Consider the following 22,092-nt stretch of genomic DNA (forward strand, 5'->3'; position numbering starts at 1 on the left):
ATGCATGCTCTTTAATTTCTTTACGCAAACTGTTGCAGATACAGAAGAACTAATATTTTGATTTTTAAGTGATATCATATCTTTGAAGAAACTAAGATTTCTCCAACAAATACTTCTGACATGCTTCTACTTGTAATCATCAGAAAGCACAACACATGAGTAGAGTAAATTACTCTTAAAACAATATGGAAAGACAAAGGCATTACGAAGTGCAATATAATCTAAAGTTGTAGAAGCAACTGTTAAAAAATTTCCAAGTTATAAAATAATTCAAGATTATTCTCAATGCCATGAAATTTACCGTAGGAAAAGCTACCTTGCTTAGGCAAAATTTGACAGAACTTGAGCAGTGTTACAATCAACAGGCATACTCTGTCTGCAATATACTGCTTTAAGAGGAATTCAACCAGACAACCATCCTCTATTAACACTAATCAGAGGGAAAAAATGGAAGGTGATACATATTTTAGCAATGCTAAGTAATTTAGTACGTTAAGTAAAATTCGGAAGATCATCTGAGATTGCACTTTCCAACACGCACGTCCAAGATCCATGAGCATGCCATGCTCCGTCATTCAAAACGGCGATGCAGTACACAACAGCAGAGAAAGTGCTGAGGACCCAGAGGGGGGAGGGGGGCATGGTAGGCACAGAAAAAAGTGGTTATAAAGAAAATATGCAAGAATTCCAACAACAAATGATAACATGTATTTTGATGTCAACAGACAGTAACAAAATTAATAACATTAAGAGAACAAGATGTGTTGAAAATAGAATTGAACGTTCACAAAGAAGGTTACAGAAAGAATCAAATCGGCCACAAAAAAAATTACAACACCAACGTGTTAGTTAAAACATTTCCTACTAGCGGAGATGCGTATCTAAAAAAAAATTACCTAGAAAGTCAGGAACAGGAAAAGGGGAAGGGAAGGAGGGAGATCGAATCCTGCATCAGCGTTTTATTCAAATGAAGCAAAAAGGAAGCAATGAAGCACAGTTCATTAATTAAGATTTGCTGTAGTGAAATAGAGAAAAAGTCATTGTCCACATGTTTGCGCAGTATGTCTTCTACCAGAATAGTTTTTGAACAATAAAAGACTAAGTTCTCATCATTGAACAGCAAACATAATACAAGATAAGGAAATGGATAAAAAGTAGGGCAAAACGGGAGACAAACTCCCTAAGTTCAATGCTCCAACAAACATAACACTTGGTCACCCAGCATCACACAATGAAGAATTCCAGATGGACGGAAATAAAAGAAAAAGTATATGCTCAAACACGCACGTCTTGCTGAAAGCCCTCCACACCAGACCACTATCGAAGGCGTTCTGATTTTTGAGGGAAACAGATGACATATTTATAGGAGGACAGATGGAATGTCCTAGAACAGTGGAAGCATGGAGCCGCTTCAAGAAAGTTTGATGATGTCACTAGTCACATGGTGAGAGAAGCCAATGGAAGCTCAACATGCTCAGTGGCAGGAAGGTGAAGATGATGATGGTACGAGCATGTAAAGCAGGTAGAGAACAATTTTTTCTTGCGTTTAAAGGAAGCACGTTACAAAGGGGTCGAACACTTCAAAAATTGAAGCTATCGGCCAAAGAAAGACGAGGGCCATGAAGGCTGTGAAAATGAAAGACTCCCTAGGTTTCACAAACCTAATACCGCCGGGGATGGAAAAGAACAAGAGTTGACCAAGAGAGGTCATATAGTATAGACGAAATTGAGGAGCCTGGCACAAGTAAGTGGAAGCAATTATTTGACTCAGCGAAGGGCTTTGTGGTCACCAACCCATGATCGCAAGTTCAGAGCCTTTGCAGCTCCTTTTATTTATTTATTTATTTATTTATTTGCCTTTTTTTACAGTGGCAAAGTTGGGGCTCGAAGTCCTCTCTTACACTTAACCACTTAGTTGCCTCTTATGACAGGCAGGGAATACTGTTGATGTTATTCTACCATTCCCAACCACAGGAGTCAATATAAGGGGAAAGAAATAGATGTACTGAACCCTTGAACTTACCATTCCATCGTTGGTCGGCCACGTCTGCTACAGTAGAACAATATAGAACTCTTAAATCATGGGTTGTTGTGGGAATAAATTTGGTCACGATCTTAACCAAACGATGGGGTTCAGAAGAGAGCCTAACTACTTGAAATGAGGAGCAAATATGTGCTTACTAACTTTTATTAAATCGAAATGGCACGACAACATTATTATTTTAATATAAATCCTTGAAATAAAAAAATTATAAATCATTAATTATTGAATGTTTCAAACGCAGTCACATTGCATAGCGTTGATTTATTTCTCACGATATCGAAGAGTTGCTTTGGAGAAATTAATAAATTAGTGGACAGTGAAACTGAAAAACTGAAAAAGGAAAGACCTGAAACCAGGCACCTATTACTCCAAACGAGAACTGAGAATTATCCACACGATCCGTGGAAAATCTGACTTTCAACAAGTAGAACGCTTGATTAAGGTTATCCACCAGTCGAATACCCTTTACGGATACGGAACACCCGCCGAATGGACCCTTAATCGAACCAAATTGACTATCAGTTGCTTTGGATAGGTTGCGAAATATTATGGGAAAGCATGGTGTTCATTACGAGTTAACAGCATCATTCACAATTGAAATAAAATTCCACCATGTATTTGTCATTCATGACACCCTTAAGTGATAAGGTAATCCCGATGCTAAATGTGCATCACCCAAACAGCTGTTCGGAAGGAACCAACAACAACAACATGATCCGCGAGGATCTTACGTTACGTCGTTCTGAAGGAACAAAACTGCGAAATGCAGGAAACACTTATTCATCACGCATTTAAAAAAAATGCCAAACACTGAAGTTAATTAAAAAGTGGTAAATCACTTGAAAAGTATTATTATCAAACCGATTTTCAGGTTAGAAATGGTTATGTTACGTTTAATAAAATTACCAGTCCACATTGAAAAATACTACAACTTTAAGGAATTCTTTCCTTTGAAAACAATGACTACCATTACAGATCCATCTACTTATTGTTTGTCCCAACACACTACCTATAAAGTGATCACTTAATCGAATTCAACTACATATAAAAGTGAAAGAACGACAACGATTGAAAATAAAATAATACTACTGGCTGACGAATCAAAACCGCATTCGCAGCTCAAGTCTCACACTAATACATTGAGTGTCAATTTGCACACTATCAAAATAAGACGGACGTCAGAACGACAAAACAATTAAGTCCATAAAATAAAATAAAATAACGAAGTCATTCAAACTCAACACGCACGGAGAATTACAGTAAAATATTTAATCTCCATCAGGTCGATATCCAATATTTGGGCAACCCTCATTCGCCGATAGCGGCCCCGTTATCTTAGGGAACACCTTCCAGCTGTTGGAGCTACGCACTAATTGGCCTCATTATTACCGATCTAACCCTCTTCATATTTCATATTTTACTGTAGATGCTACCTTCGCCCAGGTCACTTCGCAAAAACAAAAGAAACATCTAATCTGAGACTTGAGTATGTACAGCTGACATCCCAGACCTATCGTCGGGCTCACTTAAAATCTGTACATCCTAACACTAATCTCTATGTACATGATACCTTCCAAATTCTATCGTCGGGCGTGAACTAGAACGTCTCATCATCAATAACTCCAAGGATAACATGTGACGTCCTAAATCTATGGTCGGGCGTAAAAATGGGTCGTAATACGCATCCCCTAGCCTATCAGGCGAACTATCAATTTCAAACAAACTCTGACATAGCTTCAATGATAAACCTGGTCAAACTAATAACACACAATGGAACAACGTCTCTTACTATTAAACGAACGCAAGTCGAAAAATGCAGTAAGTCTCTATCTCGTTACAATACGTGAACTCGAAAATAAATATACGTGACGAACAATTCTCCAACTCAAACACAATCTCAGCCTGTGCAATGAAGTTTTACGGAAGAAATGATAATTCCCAACACACGTCTACCATTTAGTGGATGTATTCAAAATAATAATCATCACTACCGCATTGGAAACTCTCAAATCACCTACCGTCAATTCCAAATATTTATATCAATGACATATCTAGTGAAACGAAATTCAATACAACACCAATCATGTATTCTAAATGCTCTTTTATCCTTGAGGTCACATTATCTTAATATTCATACGGGCTTTACGCAACTAGTCACTTGACTTTTACTACCAAGATTTTTAACCTTTACTAGAGTCGTTTTCACTTGGGATCTTACTAGAAATCTATGGTGCCTCACACAGTAGTCGTCTCAAATTTCGGATTGGTAGTGGAAAACACTACAGCCTGCCACAATACAGCCTGTCTCACAACTCATTCTCCTCGCCTTATCCCAGCGGTATCACTTAAAATCCAGGCTCCCTTTCATCTTTAGTATTCCTATCCCTCTCTTTTCCACATATATAAATTCTTCGCTGCCAATCCATTTTTCTTATATTTCCAAGACCCTTTTCATATTTCAATCCTCTTGTGAAAACAACAACCATTATAAAATGCACCTCTTTATTTTACTGTTACTACACTTTCGGACCTCGAGAATACCAGAACACACCGCGATTTTCCGTATCATCGATATACACGATGTCACAAAATTTTACTTCCCATGAATAAATATAACTCTATCAAATTTCACTGGAATTATCTAAATGCCTGCGATCCTTGTAAAATATACTGGTTAAATGCACTTTTAACATAGAAAAATTTCTTTATCCCGCGGTAGACCTTATTATTATTATTATTGTTATTATTATTATTATTATTATTATTATTATTATTATTATTATTATTATCGACAAACATTTCTGAATTCAACTGATATTTGAAATTAAGACATTCGCCACGACTATTTTACCATTATAGCTTTCCTAATTTTCCTCACTTCGGACAATATCTCATAAAACATTAACACCAGATTTAAACATCGCATTTTACAGTTTCTTGACGTGAAATTTACAAACTAAAATTTTCACACGCTGACCAAAATTATAACACTTTTCACCTGATAATTACAAATATCAACCCTACAATCATCTTGAAAAATTCGTTGGGACAAACAATAAAATCTAACTACAACATAATACAAATATAGACAGACCTGCAAATGGCGTCATCCCCAGTATTCTGGCTACATTGTCGCCAGATGACCTCGTGCCTTTAGCCGTACATTGGTACAAATAACATCATCTTCTCCAACATGTCAATCTTACAAACACTGCCTTTTCACACGATATTGAATTACAACACAAATCACACACTTTCCTCGTTATAATTTGTACCACAAACCTCCCTCGTTCTGCAGTCAACTGCGACTGTCTGTTTTCTTCCCAGAGTTGTCTCTCTGTCACTCCAACATAACAGGTGCTCAACAGATAACGAAATCAGAACTACTCTGACTAGCTTCCCAACTCTCTTACCACTTTCAAACGCACATGAGGTGATACAATAAAATCTGCTGTGTACTTTAACAGACGCCTATGCTTTCACAGTTTGTCGGCAAAAAGTTCAGAAAAATTTCTATCACCTTCCCTCTCTAACAGAAGATGTGGACCTCAGCCACGACCATGTACTAAGTTATTCATAGATCAATCTCGTACAATTTTCTGCTGACGACGGGCGTAAGCTACCGCCGCTTCAAAAACCAGATCGACACTGAAAAATATGCAGTGGGGGGTTCCTTTTATAGTCTTATGAGGGACGCTACACACACTACTAAGCTTGATTGCGTAATCTGCTAATTTCGCATCCAATAGACCGATTTTCATGAAACTTGTTCCAGAATTCCGGACAGACTTGTGATTATTTTAGATGTTAATCTCATAATTTTACCACACTTGCAACAGGTGAAATGAATTATTTCTGCCCGGGCGTTTCGCGGGTTTTCTTCATCCATTGACCTTGGCACGTGGAGCTAGTCCTCGGATCTGACGCTGATTTGTACTTAGGCTTAACTGCATTTATGTTTTACCCTGGGGGCTCTGTCTTCACGTAGGGTGTAAGAATAATTTAGATTATTTATTTCTTTATATACTGTATTGCCAAAATCTCTCGTCACGCAGAATTCCGTGAATTTAAAGAATTATCGGGCACTCGAAGTCCACCGAGGTGTCACGGTATTTCACGAGCTTGCCGCGGGTGACATCTTTCCCACGCGACATCGAGGCTCTAGGAGCGCAACATGGCTGCCCTCAAAAATAAAAGTAGCTTGTTGATTTGAAATAAATATTGAGAAAAATAAAAAAAATATTTTTCTCATCGTAGAATTATGGGTCCAGTATGTTTTCACATAAGAAAGGCCAGCCTCATATTGTGCCTCACATTAGTTACATGATTACTATGAGTCTTTGATAGATACAATGGCTTCCGCAGGAAGCTGAAGCAACATTCAATATAATTCATATCCATAGGCAACAGCAAATTGCAGTCTTGAGAGATTGTGTGAGAGTACTGGTGATTGATACAAAAACAAGTTGAATTTTTGCAACAACAACAACAAAACTGAGTACAGAACCATGACAAATGTCTAAATAATACCCTGATAAGTCATGAGTAATTAACCGTTTCCCACCCTCATTTTCACTCCACTTATCCCGAAGTTTCAACCAATTATTTAGGAAAAATTGAAGCAGAGCATATTCTTTCAGCAAATGTTAATACAAACTATTGATCACAATGTATTCAATTTTTCAAAAATATTACAAAACATCCCATCACATCCATTTCTCTATTCATTGAGACATAAGGTTGTTGGTTCACACCTTCCACCCACTACTGATGATACTCGACACAGAGGTAGGCTGTATTTGTCACATTCTCATGTTGTCTGAATCCCTCAAAACATGATTTTTTTTTTTCACTGAGCAAGTATCTTCCCATCCTGCACCTATCTTACTGGAATGTGCCTGTTTGAATGCTGCATTGATATGTATGCAACTGGCCATGTCACTGAATAGTTTGTCTTCTCCTAACATATGTAAAAAATAATCTAATTCTCGTAACACTCCTTCGAAATTATGGACAGGTTTAACATCATCCTTATAATAATTCGGAGTAACGAAATGGAATGTTTGTTTTACCTGAAATGCCGCGGCATCGCCATTGAAGTCTGATTTCTCAATATCCGTTTAAACTTAAATCAAACACTAAAATTATCTTCGTTGATATGTTATTCACTCACAAAAATTCACCTCCCACCGCTACTCAACGATTCTGTGCCACTTTCTTCGTCTATATTCAGCTCAGTTTCAATATCCGCAGTATTCAATCCCGCCATTTTTACGAACGAACCAGCTGACCCGTGCTCGCGGAAGTTCAAGGCCATTCCCTAGGCAACTTCAAGACAAATTATCACACTTCTTTCATTTCCTAAGCCTTGTAGATTGTACAGCATGTCCATAAATGCCTTATAAACACTTCAATGCCGAAAAAATACAAAACTATCACATAGATCGCAGACGTGTGCAGTTAATGCAGCCGGGCGCTTTCGGGCGCTAAGGACCGGAAGGCTAAGTGTACAGTCGGGCGCTTAGGGCAGGAAAGGGTTAATCAAGATTTCTATACAGAGAGACTGCCAGCTAATAACACTGTTACTCATTGGGTTTGGCGATACACAGTATAATGGAAAACAAATTACAGTACTTCTTTTTGTGTGTGAAAAAATTGAGGAAAACCACAATTTTTTCATTTTTCACAGCTGTTAGGGTTTTCAGTCTGCCAAAACTAATTCTGAGTAATAAATTTATAAACTACCTGAAAAAGAAAACATGGAAACAGTATTATACTTGAAAAAAGAAACAACTTAATTGAAATAATAACAGCAATAATCATCATCATCATCATCATCATCATCATCATCATCATCATCATCAATCTGCATTAAGGGCTGTTGCCCAGGTAGCAAATTCCCTATCAATTGTTTACATAGTCTTTTCTAAAATGATTTCAAAGATTTCAAAGAACTTATAGAACATTTCCCTTGATAAATTAGTCCAATCTCTAATTCCTCCTCCTATAAACAAATATCTGCCCCAATCTGTCTTCTTGAATTCTAGCTTTATCTTCATATTATGATCTTTCCTTAAGTTCCATTCAAGCTTATCCATCTACTATTGTTGTTCTATGCTATCTCTCCAATGACAGCTCAGAACATATTGCTCAGTCGAGTAGCTCTTCTCCTTACTCCTAAGTCTACCCAGACCAAAGTTTCAACATTTTCATAACACTACTCTTTTGTCAGAAATCACCCAGAACAAATCATGCTACTTTCCTTTAGATCATTTCCAGTTCTCATATCAAGTAATCCTGCTGTGGGTTCCATACACTAGAACCATACTCTAACTGGAGTTTTACCAGTTACTTACACATCCTTACTACAACCCCTAAATACCCTTACAACCACAGAAAGAGATATGCAACCTTTATTTATAACTTTGTTAATGTGATTACCCCCAATGAGATCTTCCTTATACTAACACCTAGGTACTTATGTTGATTCCCGGTGAGGTATTTCCACCCAATCAATACAGTAATTAGAACTGAGAGGACTTTTCCACTTGGTGAAACTTAAAACCTGACTTTTTATCCCACTTACCACTGGCTTGGAGTTTAAACCTGAGAGAATTAATAGACAATATTAGCAAGGTCTGATAATCACAAATCAATTTATTTGAGATTTTATGGACTATTCTACTTTTAATCCCCTGAAACTGATAAAGCTATCTTTTGAATTTGAGATTCAATAGACATCACATTTTGAGTTTATGGAATGATGATAATGATTATGAATTGATACCACTCCACTGAATCTTATCAATGATAGTAAGTAAACCTTCTCCATCCCTTAAGAGTGGATGATGCCAGCACGGATACACTCTAGATCTGAATTTTTTAAGCAAACATAGAATTCAACGAGTGAAGTCAATGGACTATATGTATAAAGTAAAGGCATTTATTGGCATATTTTGAAAGAATCACGTCAAAATGTATACAAAAAAAAAGATGAGTTTACTTACAACAGTATTTACCCGTTTTTGTAGGAAATGCTTCAAAATTGACTGCTGCTTGCTAGACTATGTTTTTCGAGTTTACTGTAATTATGGTATCATTTATGCAACTTTATGCTCAAAATGAAATTTTAAAATTCGAATACTACAACTGTCACTGTATATTTAATGATGAACAAATTCGAAGAAGAAAATGTCAGGTCTTGACTGTTATTCTTTTGAGATGGTAAAGAAAGCAGAAAGAATATGGCTCTTTCTGAGATACATTAGTGGTTGTTATTTTAAGGGGAAAAACAATTAGATTATCACACCTATTGGTGAATAAGCATTGCAAAAAGCTGGCAAAGATGAAGGTGTACTGTGACGAGAAGAATCAGACAAGTTGATAGATCAATGGATTACTTACCTCTGCCTCATTTGCTGCACTGAGGGTCACCAAGATTCAATGTCAGTTTATTCTCAAATCCCAAGCAGAATCAAGTCTGAGCAATACAAAGCTCTGTCTTGGCTACTCCCTTTCACCTATCTGTCCATCATAAAGCCCTCTCACCTCTGCCCACAGCACCTCCTACTCTGACCTATCTACTCCACAGTGCCTGCAATCTAGTTGCCTCTTTTTTTCACTCTGACTTTGTTTAGCATTGATCTACTTAATATGTTACATCTGCATTCTTGCCTAGAAAAGTTATGTTACTGAGCTTGATTATGTAACAAATATGAAAAACTGACAAAATAAAAATTTCAAGCTTAATGCGCTAGCATGCAACACGTTTGGGATCATAGGCAATTATTGGCATATAAAATACAGTTTAAGGCTCATAATAACACTTCTCTCAAATATGTCAATACATTATTTTCCAATGATAGTGTTGAAGGATCTGTTACTTTTTTGTTTTTCTAGTTGCCTTCCCTGATAGTAGGATTTTAATAAAAATCTACAACATTTACCTTTCAGTGGCCAAGGCTTAATCTTCTTCTTCTTCAAGTGAAAAAAAAAAAAAATGTGAAGCCACAAAGTATAAAATACTGATATTTCTATGGATGCAAGACATATTTTTTCTTTGGAACTGTGACAATCATTCACTCAAATTTTAAGTAATTTTAATTTATTTTCTTTTAATCCAAGTTTTTTCTTCTAGACATTGATGTATTGCTGTCCTTAACATAGTGTCTTAAAAAAGACATTTCCCATTCGAGAAAAGGAGACAGATTTGATGTGTTCATATCTCAAAAATGTAAATTAAATATTTATAAAAGAGAAGAGGAAAACATATTTTTTTCATTCTATAAGTAAAACTCTACTGAGTATCATTAACCAAGTACTGCTTTTAAAACAAAAAACACTCACTTTGTAAAATTTATTTGATTAAACTGGTTTACCTTCCCATATTTTCCAAGGAGGATTCTGTTATATCATATGTTGGCATAACAATGTCATAACTATCCTCTGAACCACACCAAGAGAACACAGGGAATATTGGTTTCTGATTAACTGGTACTAAAGGCCAGTCTCCCAAATTTACAACCATTTCAAGGTCTGGCAAGTGCACTTTACGAGACAAGGAGAGTAGAATAGCATCCATGAACATCTTAAAGCCAACATAGCGCCCATAGCACTTCCGGTAAACCTGATAAAGAAGATACGAGTAAGATCTGAGAAAGACTAAAACAACACATACAGCCTTCAGCACAATAAAAATAGAGATCCGTTTCCAGTAGATACATATTTTATTAACATTTCAATAGCTTTCCTTATGTGAAATATCCTAGTTTTCTTATGATAAGGTATGACAACATTTAATTTATGGCAACTGGCAGCTGGTATTCTGAAGCAAGTATCAGGAAACACAATTTCTTTTTAGAAATATAATTTACAACAATAGTGAAAATATAACCTGGTAGACAGCTTCTGTATCACTGAACCACATAGTGAATTTATATACAACATATCACATCAAAACAATTACACAGTCTATTAAATAACTTGCGTGAAAAGCTCAAATTTTGTTCTGTTACACAAAAATCAACATGTTGAAAATTCTCCACTAAAGCCATCTTTAATTACCAGCTAGAACATGAATATGGCAAAACTACTGTCGGTGACAACAATGGGTGAAATCGTTCAAGGCATATAGGTTTTCTTTATGTTGAGAGCCAATATAGAAACAGTAATAATAACATGTGGCCTCCTGAGGGGCCTGGTGCAGGTATTTTGAGTTGACACCCATGGGCAACCAGTGCATCTGTGAGGATGGAGTTCTCCTTAGGAAGAAATCTAATGTCAAAGAAGGCACAAACACCCAGTACCAGACCAGAGGAAATGACTAGTGAAGGTTAAAATCCATGACCTGGCCAGGAATTGAATCCAGGACCCCTTGGACCTAAGGCTAGCATGCTAGCCAATTAGCCGAACTATACAAAGAGTGATGCTATTCCTCGGGTATCACAAGTTTCCCCAGGGTTATCAACAATACGTTTGTTATTTTGCCTAGTGGTACCGCCGAAGCGAGTACACTAACACATCGAAGGTTTTTGGTGACACAAGGATGGGAAAGGGTTAAGATTGGGAAGGAAGTGGTCATAGCCTTAATTAAGGTACAGACCAAGATTTTTCCTGGTGTGAAAATGGGGAAAACATGGTAAACCATCTTTTCGAAAACGTGTTTATGATACAAAATAATATACAGTGCGAGCCTCAGTCAAGTTGCCGTTTATTCCCTGTGCCATGTCTCAGCGACCAGATAATGCAATAGCTGCACGACCCACATAGCTCGCCTAGACACGTCCTAGTTTCAGGTAGTCGGCAATAAGCTTCCATTTTGCATACAGTAACCACACCCAGGCGACTGGAGTGGGACACTGATGATGACGATGATGATGATGATTGCATACACTGCGACTGCTTCTTATACAGCAGTAATTGAATGGTTTAGTGTATTTCATGGCTTTTGAATTACATGTTGAACAGCATATTTTTGTGTAGATTTTTAAACAGAATTCACACCGAAATTTTGAAGACTCACGAGGCTGAATTGCAGAGAGTGAACTGGAATATCACCACATTTATTTATTTATTTATTTATCCTATGGCATATATACAGAAACAAGAAAGCAAGTACATTATATTTTAATGTCTAAAGATGTTATCCATTCTAGAGCCTCTGTGTTAGCCTCTATAAAATCAAACCAATCTCCAGGGTAGGCTATTCTGCTACACTCCTTTACAATGTGTTCGATGGTTTGAAAAGGAGCACCACAGTCACACTCGGGGGATTGTATCTTTCCCCATTTATACAGGGACGCAGCACAGACACCATGACCACATCGAATCCTATTAAGGATGGTCCAAGTTCTTCTTGGGAAATCAGACCTCGAATTAGGTCGGGAAGAAAGGCCAGAGATGTTCACCTGTTTCTGAGATCCAATCTTCCTTCCATTGGGCATAGGGGTTGAAATTGCCTTCTGTGAGCTTCTGAGCGAACTTAACTGGCGGATGTCTAGATTTCAACCGGTTCCTCTGAAGGTCAGGAATATTGGAGTGGATGGGCAAGTCAGGGTTCCCATTTATCTTGGAGTATTCTCTCAACAGTGCTTGTGCTCTACGGAATGAAGGAGGCATCACCACATGGTACAACACTAGTCTACAGGCAGAGGGTGAGCATTTTCAATATTTACTGTAATGGGATGTTTCTTCCTCTTCTTCTTCTTCTTCTTCTTCTTCTTTTGTTTCACCCTCTTTGGGGTACACTGAATCAATCACTTCTTTGTGTGTTGTTCTTTTCTTAGTGCCCAGTATTTGCAAAAGTACTTGTCCTATTTGCAAAGTAAACACGTCACTCAATTTGTCACTCTGTTTTTAATTGTTCTATTGGGTGATTTAAAAAAATTAAGTTGCTACCTGTTTCTCGGTAATTACACATGTGATTGAGAGGAATAGGACAGTTCCTTAGGAGCCCCATAACACAATTTAAGAATTTGAAAACAGAACGTCTATATCTTTAACGGATCAGAAGAGCATCTGAGCATTTGAGAGCATTTGAGTATCTGGCAACATCTCATAGGAAGCATGCTATGGCTGTTACTTTTTGTCTGCCTCTCGAGTGTATGGTTTACAGTTCAAATGCCCCACCCCAACTGTGTAACTTTCTTATTAGTTTACAATCATTAATTTATTTTTATTCGTGGCTAATTTTTGTTCATATTCTGTTTCTTCTCTTCTTTGTACACAAGTTCACATGTACATCTCAAAATGAACTACCTTCACATTCAGCATATCTGTCAATCAATCAATGATCTGTATTTAGGACTGTAGTCCAGATGGCAGATATCCTATCAATTGTTTATCTAGTTTTTTCTTAAATGATTTCAAAGAACTTTGAAATTAATCAAACATTTCCCTTGATAAATTAATGAAAATGAAAATCTACAGCCTGTTTCCAGTCATTCAACCGGGTTAGGAATGAAATGAATGAAGCTCCCATCTAGCAGCGAGAATAGGAATTGAGCTGGCTGCCGAGGCCTGTCCCACTCTTCTGGGGCAATGATTAATGACTGACAGATGAAATGATATTGGAGAATGTTGCTGAAATGAAAGATGACAGGGAAAACCAGAGTACCCGGAGAAAAACCTGTCCCGCCTCTGCTTTGTCCAGCACAAAACTCACATGGAGTGATCGGGGTTTGAACTACAGAACCCAGCGGGGAGAGGCCGGCATGCTGGCGCCTGAGCCACGGAGGATCTTGATAAATTATTCCAGTCCCTAAATCCTCTTCCTCTTAATGAATATTTGCCTCAATTTTTCCTCTTGAATTCCAACTTCATCTTTATTTTATGATCATTCCTACTTTTAAAAACTCTACTCAAGCTTACTCATCTACTAATGTCATTCCAAGCCATCTCTTCAATGACAGCTCAGAACATTCTGCATCTCCTTACACCCAAGTCTTCCCAGCCCATAGTTTACTAAATTTTCATAACACTACTCTTTTGCTGGAAAACATTGAGAACAAATTGTGCTGCGTTCGTTTGGATCTTTTCCAGTTCTCGAATCAAGTAATCCTGGTGAGAGTCCTATACACTAGAACCATGCTCTTCTATGCCATCTCCATCAAATCATTACAACAACCCCTAAATATCCTTGTTAGTGATTCCTGTCTTTGATTACCCCAATGAAGAGTTTTCATTATTTTAACACCTAGGCACTTACAGTGACCCCCATGAGTTACTGTCACCCAATCAACACAGTAATTAAAACTGAGAGTACATTTCCTCTCAGTGAAACTTGCAACCTGTCTGCTCTCCATATCATAACTTTGTTGAGGTCTTTTTGCAGTCACTCAAAATCAAGCAAATTACTTCCTACTCCATAGTGTATAAAATCACCTAAAAAAACCCTTATATGTGATATCATTTATATACTTCCCCTGTAAAAAATGTGACCTTGCCACGGTGGGGAGGCTCGTATGTCCCAATGAAGCAGAGGCCTAAGCTGTAAGTGCAAATGTATCAGATGAGTATCTGTTGAGACTAGACTAACGAATGGTTCATCGAAAGAGGGGCAGTAGCCTTTTGGAAACTGTAAGGGTGATTGACTGATATGGTCTTGTACTAATATTTAACATGGCTTAGCTTTGTTGATACTGCTACACGGCTGAAAGCAATGGGAAACTACAGCCATAACTAATTCCCGAGGACATCCAGCTCTCTCTGTGTGAGTGAATGATGTACTGATGATGGCTTCCTCCTGGATAAAATATTCTGGAGGTCCCCCATTCAGATATCCAGGTGGGGACTAAAAGAGAGGGGGCAAACATCAGGAAAATGAATACCGACATTCTGTGAGTCAGAGTATGGAATGTTGGAAGTATGAATTATTGTGGTAGGTTAGAAAACAAATACGGAAATGGATAGACTAAAGTTAGATGTACTGGGTGTAAATGAAGTATGTAGGCAGGAAGATCAGGATTTTTGTTAGGTCACTACAGAATTATCAACACAAAATCAAACAGGGGAAATGCAGGAGTTGGTTTAATAATGAATAAGAAAACAGAGCAGTGGGTGAGCTACTATGACCAGCATATTATTGTTGTCAAGACAGATACCAAGACAGTGCCCACCAAAATCGTGCAGGTCTATATGCCTACTAGTTCAGCAGATGATGAAAAAAATTGAAAGAATATATGAAGAGAGAGATGATTTAATACACTATGTACAAGGAGATGATAATCTAAATGTGATGGGAGACTGAAATGCAGTGGTAGGCCTAGGAGGGTAAGGTAATGCCGTAGGACAATGGTATTCAAATTGTGGTACGCGTACCACTAGGGGTACGCAGGGTCATCTCAAGGGGCACGCAAATTTATTGTAGCTTCTAATTCTTGCATCTGGGAGATAGTAGGTTCGAATCCCACTATCGGCAGCCCTGAAAATGGTTTTCCGTGGTTTTCCATTTTCACACCAGGCAAATGCTGGGGCTGTACCTTAATTAAGGCCACGGCTGGTTCCTTCCAACTCCTAGGCCTTTCCTGTCCCATCGTCGCCATAAGACCTATCTGTGTCGGTGCGACGTAAAGCCCCTAGCAAAAAAAAAAAAAAAAATTCTTTCCAGCGAACAGTTCAGAAACAAGTTGAGCCTGCTCATTTTCAATACAATCTTGTTCATTCTGAAGTATATGTCAGTTTGTACCTCCTATTCACTAGGTATGTAAAAATGCTTACTTATGCTGCATTGCTTTTTAAAATTTTTGTTTTGAAATCCATTCACTTCACTTCAGTTTTTTTTTTTTTCAGTAGCGGTGTATAATAGTACAATAGTAATTTTTGCATGAATATTTGACTATACTTGTGTACATTGTACCAGGAAATGCCCGTACTTTAAGCTTGAAGAGCATGAGATGGTATGCAGGATGTGTACGGCACATTAAATTGGAGTGGATACAGAGAGTGAGAGGATTTGCTTTGAATGAAGTTCTGAAATTTTTTTAAAACTGTTTGTTTTATTGTGAAAAGTATTGTCCCACGTTGCTCTGTTACTCCTCTTGTCCTCACCATGGATCAGCTCTTGGCACCATGGGACCACATGTACTCCAACGAGAGAAGCTCTAGAAGTTCTTGAAGATCTAGATCACTCACTCGGAAGGATAATGCGAACACATGCATTTAAGCCCTTGGACATAATGGACGTATAAGTCGGAGGTGTAATTTCTGAACCAACTTTAATCATTTCCATGAAAGAATAAGAAAATAAATGCAAAGATGCCATGTCGAATGTCAATGAAATCGAAAATAAATGTTTCCTTAAGGCAAACAAACGAAACAAAGAAGATAACGAAGCTATTTGTAGAGTTCTACTACTTTAATATTGTTTTGATGTATGTACACAGTTTATTTAACACTGCTATGACACTATGAATGGCAGTTACTTCACTATCGTAGAAGAAGTTAAATGCTTTACATGTGAAATTAGTTCTGTTCACACGCACTGTTATGTAGGCATATGACAAGAAGTAGCACTATTAAAACTATTAATGCAAGAATGAAATTAGTCCCGTTCACTCACACTGTCATGTTTATGTTCAAACACGAATAATAATACTGGTAAGACTGTATAATACTTTGATCATGAAAATTAGTTCCGTTCACTGATAGTCTAGGTTCATTTAAAGATACCGTGAAATTACAAGTTAGTTCACACGTGAAGTTTTAATGTTTTCCTAACATTCAAGTTCCACTTGAGAAAATACAAGTCCTAATGCACTGTTCAAGATTATAAGTTCGCTATCTTCAGAAATATTTCAATCACGTTGAGATATTTAAAGTATCGCACTTATCGATTCTACGACTAGGTTTACAAGACTATTCAAATGTTTCAAAGTTCTTCTCACCACAATTTCGTAGAGTTGACTGTAGACTTTAATTCCATAATGTCACATCGCAGCACCAACTTCCATCAGCCAACCATCCTGGTTCGACTGTGGGACAAGACTGTATCTTGTCGAATTCTTGCCTCTCTTTTATACCAAAGTTGCGGAGATAGAAATTTTCCAGTTAACTCATTCCTGGTTGCCAGCGTTTCGCCCTACGGTATGCACCAGCCACGTGTCTTGGTGAGTGTGCTATTTACCAACTGATGAGCCCAATTTAGCACACAGGGCAAAACACTGGCAACCAGGAATGAGTTAGCTAGAAAATTTATAATGTCCAATAATGGACTAACTAATTGGTATCATAATTCATATACGAGTTATTTATGGTAGAAGGTTTGGAAGGTTCTATGGATGACGTAACTTAGCCTTGGCAAGCTGGAGCTGGCTCCTACATCACTCGCCACATGCCTGCTGTAACCGGCTGATCCATTAGCATGCGGTGCTTATTTTAAGTTCGAAATATTTCGACACTAATACTGGACCAGTGTTTTTGGTACACTATATATTGTTACTAGGCAATGAAAACCTCGTAAAATTCCACTCACGAGAAAACCACGTTTCTTCATCTGTCTTGTGAATGCTTACCTGAGAAGGGAACAGAAGAATAATTAGTTTGTCATTAAGCAATGTAAATGCCAGGAACAGTTCTCTGGCCATTGCTAACTGCTCAGTTTTGGGCTGCTTCTGTAAACTTTGCTCCGAAGGAATTACAAGGTTTCCTTTCCCAACGACGATATATACTGTACACAATATACTACTACTACTATTATTATTATTATTATTATTATTATTATTATTATTTGGGAACAGGGTAGTGTAGCAGCTTAGCTGCTTCCCTGTCATCCCAGAGACTGTGGCTTGATTCGTGGTGTTGCTGGTGTGGGATTTTGACATTTTGACATTGAGCAATAATCATTTGTTACTTCTGGTATAATTGCATTATACTCATACTTTGGTGTCCGACTCGTTGGCTGAACGGTCAGTGTACTGGCCTTCGGTTCAGAGGGTCCCGGGTTCGATTCCCGGCCGGGTCAAAGATTTTAATTGCTTCTGATTAATTCTTCTGGCTCGGGGATTGGGTATATGAGTCCGTCCCAACACTCTCCTCTTCATATTCAGACAATATACCACACAAACAACCACCACAGAAACACGCAATAGTGATTACATCCCTCTGTATATGGTTAGGGTCAGGTAGGGCATCCAGCCATAAAATAGGGCCACAGGTGCGGGGAAAAAGCGGTAGAAAAATAATAATAAGAAGAAGACTCTTACTTTGGTGGTACAGTAAATTGAAAATGCTAAGGATCCACCTTTTCAATACAGTAACAATTTACTGATATAAGTTAGATCACATGTCGTTTTTAATTTTGGTGGTATGCGGGTAAAACAATTGAATGTTGTGGTACGCCGACCAAAAAGTTTGAATACCACTGCAGTAGGAGAATTCAAACTGGGACAAAGGAATTAAAAAATGAAATAGGCTAGTTGAATTCTGCATCAATTATGATTTAGTTTTTGCTTGTACCTGGTTCAAACACCACATATTATTATTATTATTATTATTATTATTATTATTATTATTATTATTATTATTATTATTATTATTATTATTCAGAGAGCGACAGACAAGGCAGTAAAATACACGACTGCATTTAGCAGACTAATGGGAAATATTAAAGGTCCAAAATCCAATAAACGACGTCTTCTCATGTTGACGGTTCAGTCAGTGCTCCTATATGGCTCTGAAATCTGGGCTGAATCCTTGAGATTTACTTGGTATCGGAGGAGGATAGCTGCCGTACAACGGAGAGCGGCTTTACGTATTGCATGTGCATACCGCACGGTTTCTGAACCTGCAATCCTCACGGTGGCAGCAATAGCCCCAACAGACTTACTTGCATTGGAGCGGCATAAAATCTGGCGTACCCAAGGAGAGCTGGGAAGAAATGTGCAAAGAAGCGTGCCTTCAGTCAACTGATGAGGCGATGGCAACTCAGATGGGAAAGTGACCCTCGAGGCAAATGGACCAAGCGACTGATACCACGCTTGGATATCTGGGTTGAAAGGGCCCATGGTGAAGTAAATTACTACCTCACGCAGGTTATTATTATTATTATTATTATTATTAAAGCGTCTTTATTGTGGCGAAGTTAGGGCTCCCGGCCCTTTCTTACACTTAACCACTTCATGTATATACAATGTATATTTTACATAAAATTTAAACATATGAAATCTTTACAACCTAAAGTATAACTAAAGCAACTAAAGTATCACTAACTAAACTAAGGTGAGTAAAGTATAACTAAATTATATACAGGAACACATTGCAATAAACAACCATATTCACTCTCATTCATGCATCCCATTCACACTCAAGAAAGACTGGAAGTGCTTAAAAGATGACGCTGGCAAAGGATTTTAAATTTTGTCTTAGATTTAGCTTCCCTGATGTCATTGGGGAGTTCATTCCACCAGCTCGTGGCGGTGATAGTGAACGATCTGTTGTAGGTTGCGGTTCGATGCACAGGAATTTCTAGCGTACAGCCTGACCGAGTATTGAACAGGTGCAGGGAACTAAGGTAGCGAAATCTGGTGGATAGGTAAGGAGGAGTGTTTTCAGAAAGCACTTGATACACCAAAGTAGTTGCGTGGAGTCTACGTCTGTCATTCAGTCGTAACCAAGATAATCGTGTATAGAATGGGGATACATGGGCGTATGGTTGTATGTCAAATGCAGCTTCTAACAGGACATGGATATTTCCAGAAATTCCTGCATAAATTAGGCAGAGCGAGTGGCGCAGCATGCATATACTGTGATGACATTGACGATGTATTTCACACCTTTTTTGTATGCGGCCATTGGACGATTCAGAGAAGATGTGTGGAAACTGAACTAGGAGAATTAACAGATAATATTATTTCGGTGATGCTGCGAAACCAGGAATCCTGGGATCGCGTGGCAGTGCATGTGGAGGACATCCTTCGTCAGAAGAAGAAGGATTTGGAAGCATACGAACGTTCGTAAAGGAGAAATGAAGAAAGAAGACGTCTGAAAGACAAAGCATGATATCACCCTGAAGTAATGCGAGAGCGGTTCCGGGATGATGACACACATCGTGGAAAAAGGGTGTGTGGTTTTTAGTGGGTAAGAATCCCACACACTTGTGGTGTGCGGACCCTTCACAAGTATCTTTTGAAGATTTTCCACAATCCCTCATTTAAAAAATATATTATTATTATTATTATTATTATTATTATTATTATTATTATTATTATTATTATTATTATTGAATATCCAAAGCAGTTTGGAACCCTATTTTACATAGTATACTAGGGTTATAGTTAAAATGCAAATTCAATTTTACAATGAAAATGAATTCATGTATCTAATAGGTGGAAAATGAAGTGGATGAAGTTAATAAAATATTTGTAACAGCATGGCTTCTTAAACAAATGATACAGGGGTTTTGATAATTCAATGTTGCAATAGTTTAAATGAGAGTTCAAATCATGCCTTCTTCTTTCAAATGCAGCACATTCAAACAGTAGGTGGTCCACATATGATGATTGTATACGTGGATGAGACCTGCAGACACTGGAAGGTATCAAATAGACTATTATCAATAGACAGAGATTTAGAAACCAGGTATTGGATAGCAAGACCTCCCCAGGTGCAAATGTGGACTCTGACCACAACTTGTGGTCGTAAAATGTCATGTGAAGTTGAAGAAAAGAAGGAATGCAAAAATATGGGATCTAGATAAGTTGAAAGAAGAGTGTATAAGGGACTGATTCATGTAACATGTTGCAGGAAGACTAAATGAAAAGGCTGAAGGAAACACAATAGATGAAGAGTGGACAGTCGAGATCACTAGAGCTGCCGAAGAAAGTTTAGGAAGAAACTGGAGATCAATTAAGAATCAGTGGATAACTCGAGAGATTGAAGACTAAAGAACAGCAAAAATATACGAAGGCAAAAATTAGAAGGGCAGAAAAGAATACAAGCAATTAAAGAATGAAGTAGATAAAAGGGGAAGGACAGTTAAGGGAGAATGACTGAAAGAGAAGTGCAAGGATATTAAAGGTTGTATCAATGTAGTAAAGGTAAATATTGCATACAAGAAAAATCAAGGAAACCTTTGGAGAAAGGGAATCTAAGTGAATGAATATTAAGAGCTCAGATGGAAAACCACTTCTAGGGAAAGAAGGCAAGGCAGTAAAATGGCAGGAACATATTAAAGAATTGTATCGAGGAAAAGAACTAGATGATAAGGTTCTGGAACAAGAAGAGGCTGTTTATACTGATGAAATGGGAGACCCAATTTTGAGGTCAGGATTTGCCAGAGCTTCGAGAGACCTATCTAGGAACAAGGCACCTGGAATTGATGACATACCCTCAGAATTACTGATTGCCTTAGGAGAAACCAACACGGCGAGGTTATTCCATTTAGTGTGTATAATAAAGGAGAAGTGCCATCCATTTTTAGACAGAATGTTGTCATACAAAATGGTGCGCGCTACACAGCACAAGTAAACAAGCTCCGCAATTCACCTGCCATACCAGCAAGTAAACTATCATATTATATTACAAGGGTGTGCCAGTGTATCATTTTAATTGGCAGGTTGAACAGTAGTGAAGTGTTATGATGCTGAAGGCTGTGAATGAATGTCTGACGAAGTTTGAAACAGGGATGTCTGATTTTCAAGTTCGCGTGGAGCAACCATGGCTGCTGGTGCAAGAAGTGCTGCCGACCCCAACGTCACTATAGCCGGCCTTGCATCAGACTTCCAGGACTTCCGAGAAATTATATCTGCGGAATTAAGCGACATGAAGAAGGAGGTAGGCCAGCTATAAGAACATCTAGATTGGCAGCTTAACGAGACAGAACAATACAACAGAAGGAACAGCCGTCTCCTTCAAGGCGTAAGTGAAACACCCAGCGAGGATACTAATGCTGTGGTGTTAGAATCCTTGAAAAGTAAGCTGAACATTCAATTGTTTATGGACAGCATAGATCAGTGTCACAGACTGGGCGATATGAAGAGGACGGCATCTGAGGTGATGTGTGCAGGGAATAGACCTATTATAATTAAATTCCTCAAGTACCATGAATGAGACCG

General features: G+C 38.0%; 1 protein-coding gene across 1 annotated transcript in view; it reads right to left on the reverse strand.

The window, feature by feature from the left end:
- Positions 1-22,092, reverse strand: part of LOC136871935 (protein O-glucosyltransferase 2) — a 172,703-nt gene that overhangs the window by 69,792 nt on the left and 80,819 nt on the right. The window contains exon 4 of the mRNA XM_067145675.2: positions 10,423-10,670. Within this exon, the coding sequence (XP_067001776.2) occupies positions 10,423-10,670 (248 nt within the window). The remainder of the gene's footprint in view (positions 1-10,422; positions 10,671-22,092) is intronic.

Source organism: Anabrus simplex, chromosome 4 (assembly GCF_040414725.1).
Source record: "Anabrus simplex isolate iqAnaSimp1 chromosome 4, ASM4041472v1, whole genome shotgun sequence".
NCBI lineage: Eukaryota > Metazoa > Arthropoda > Insecta > Orthoptera > Tettigoniidae > Anabrus > Anabrus simplex.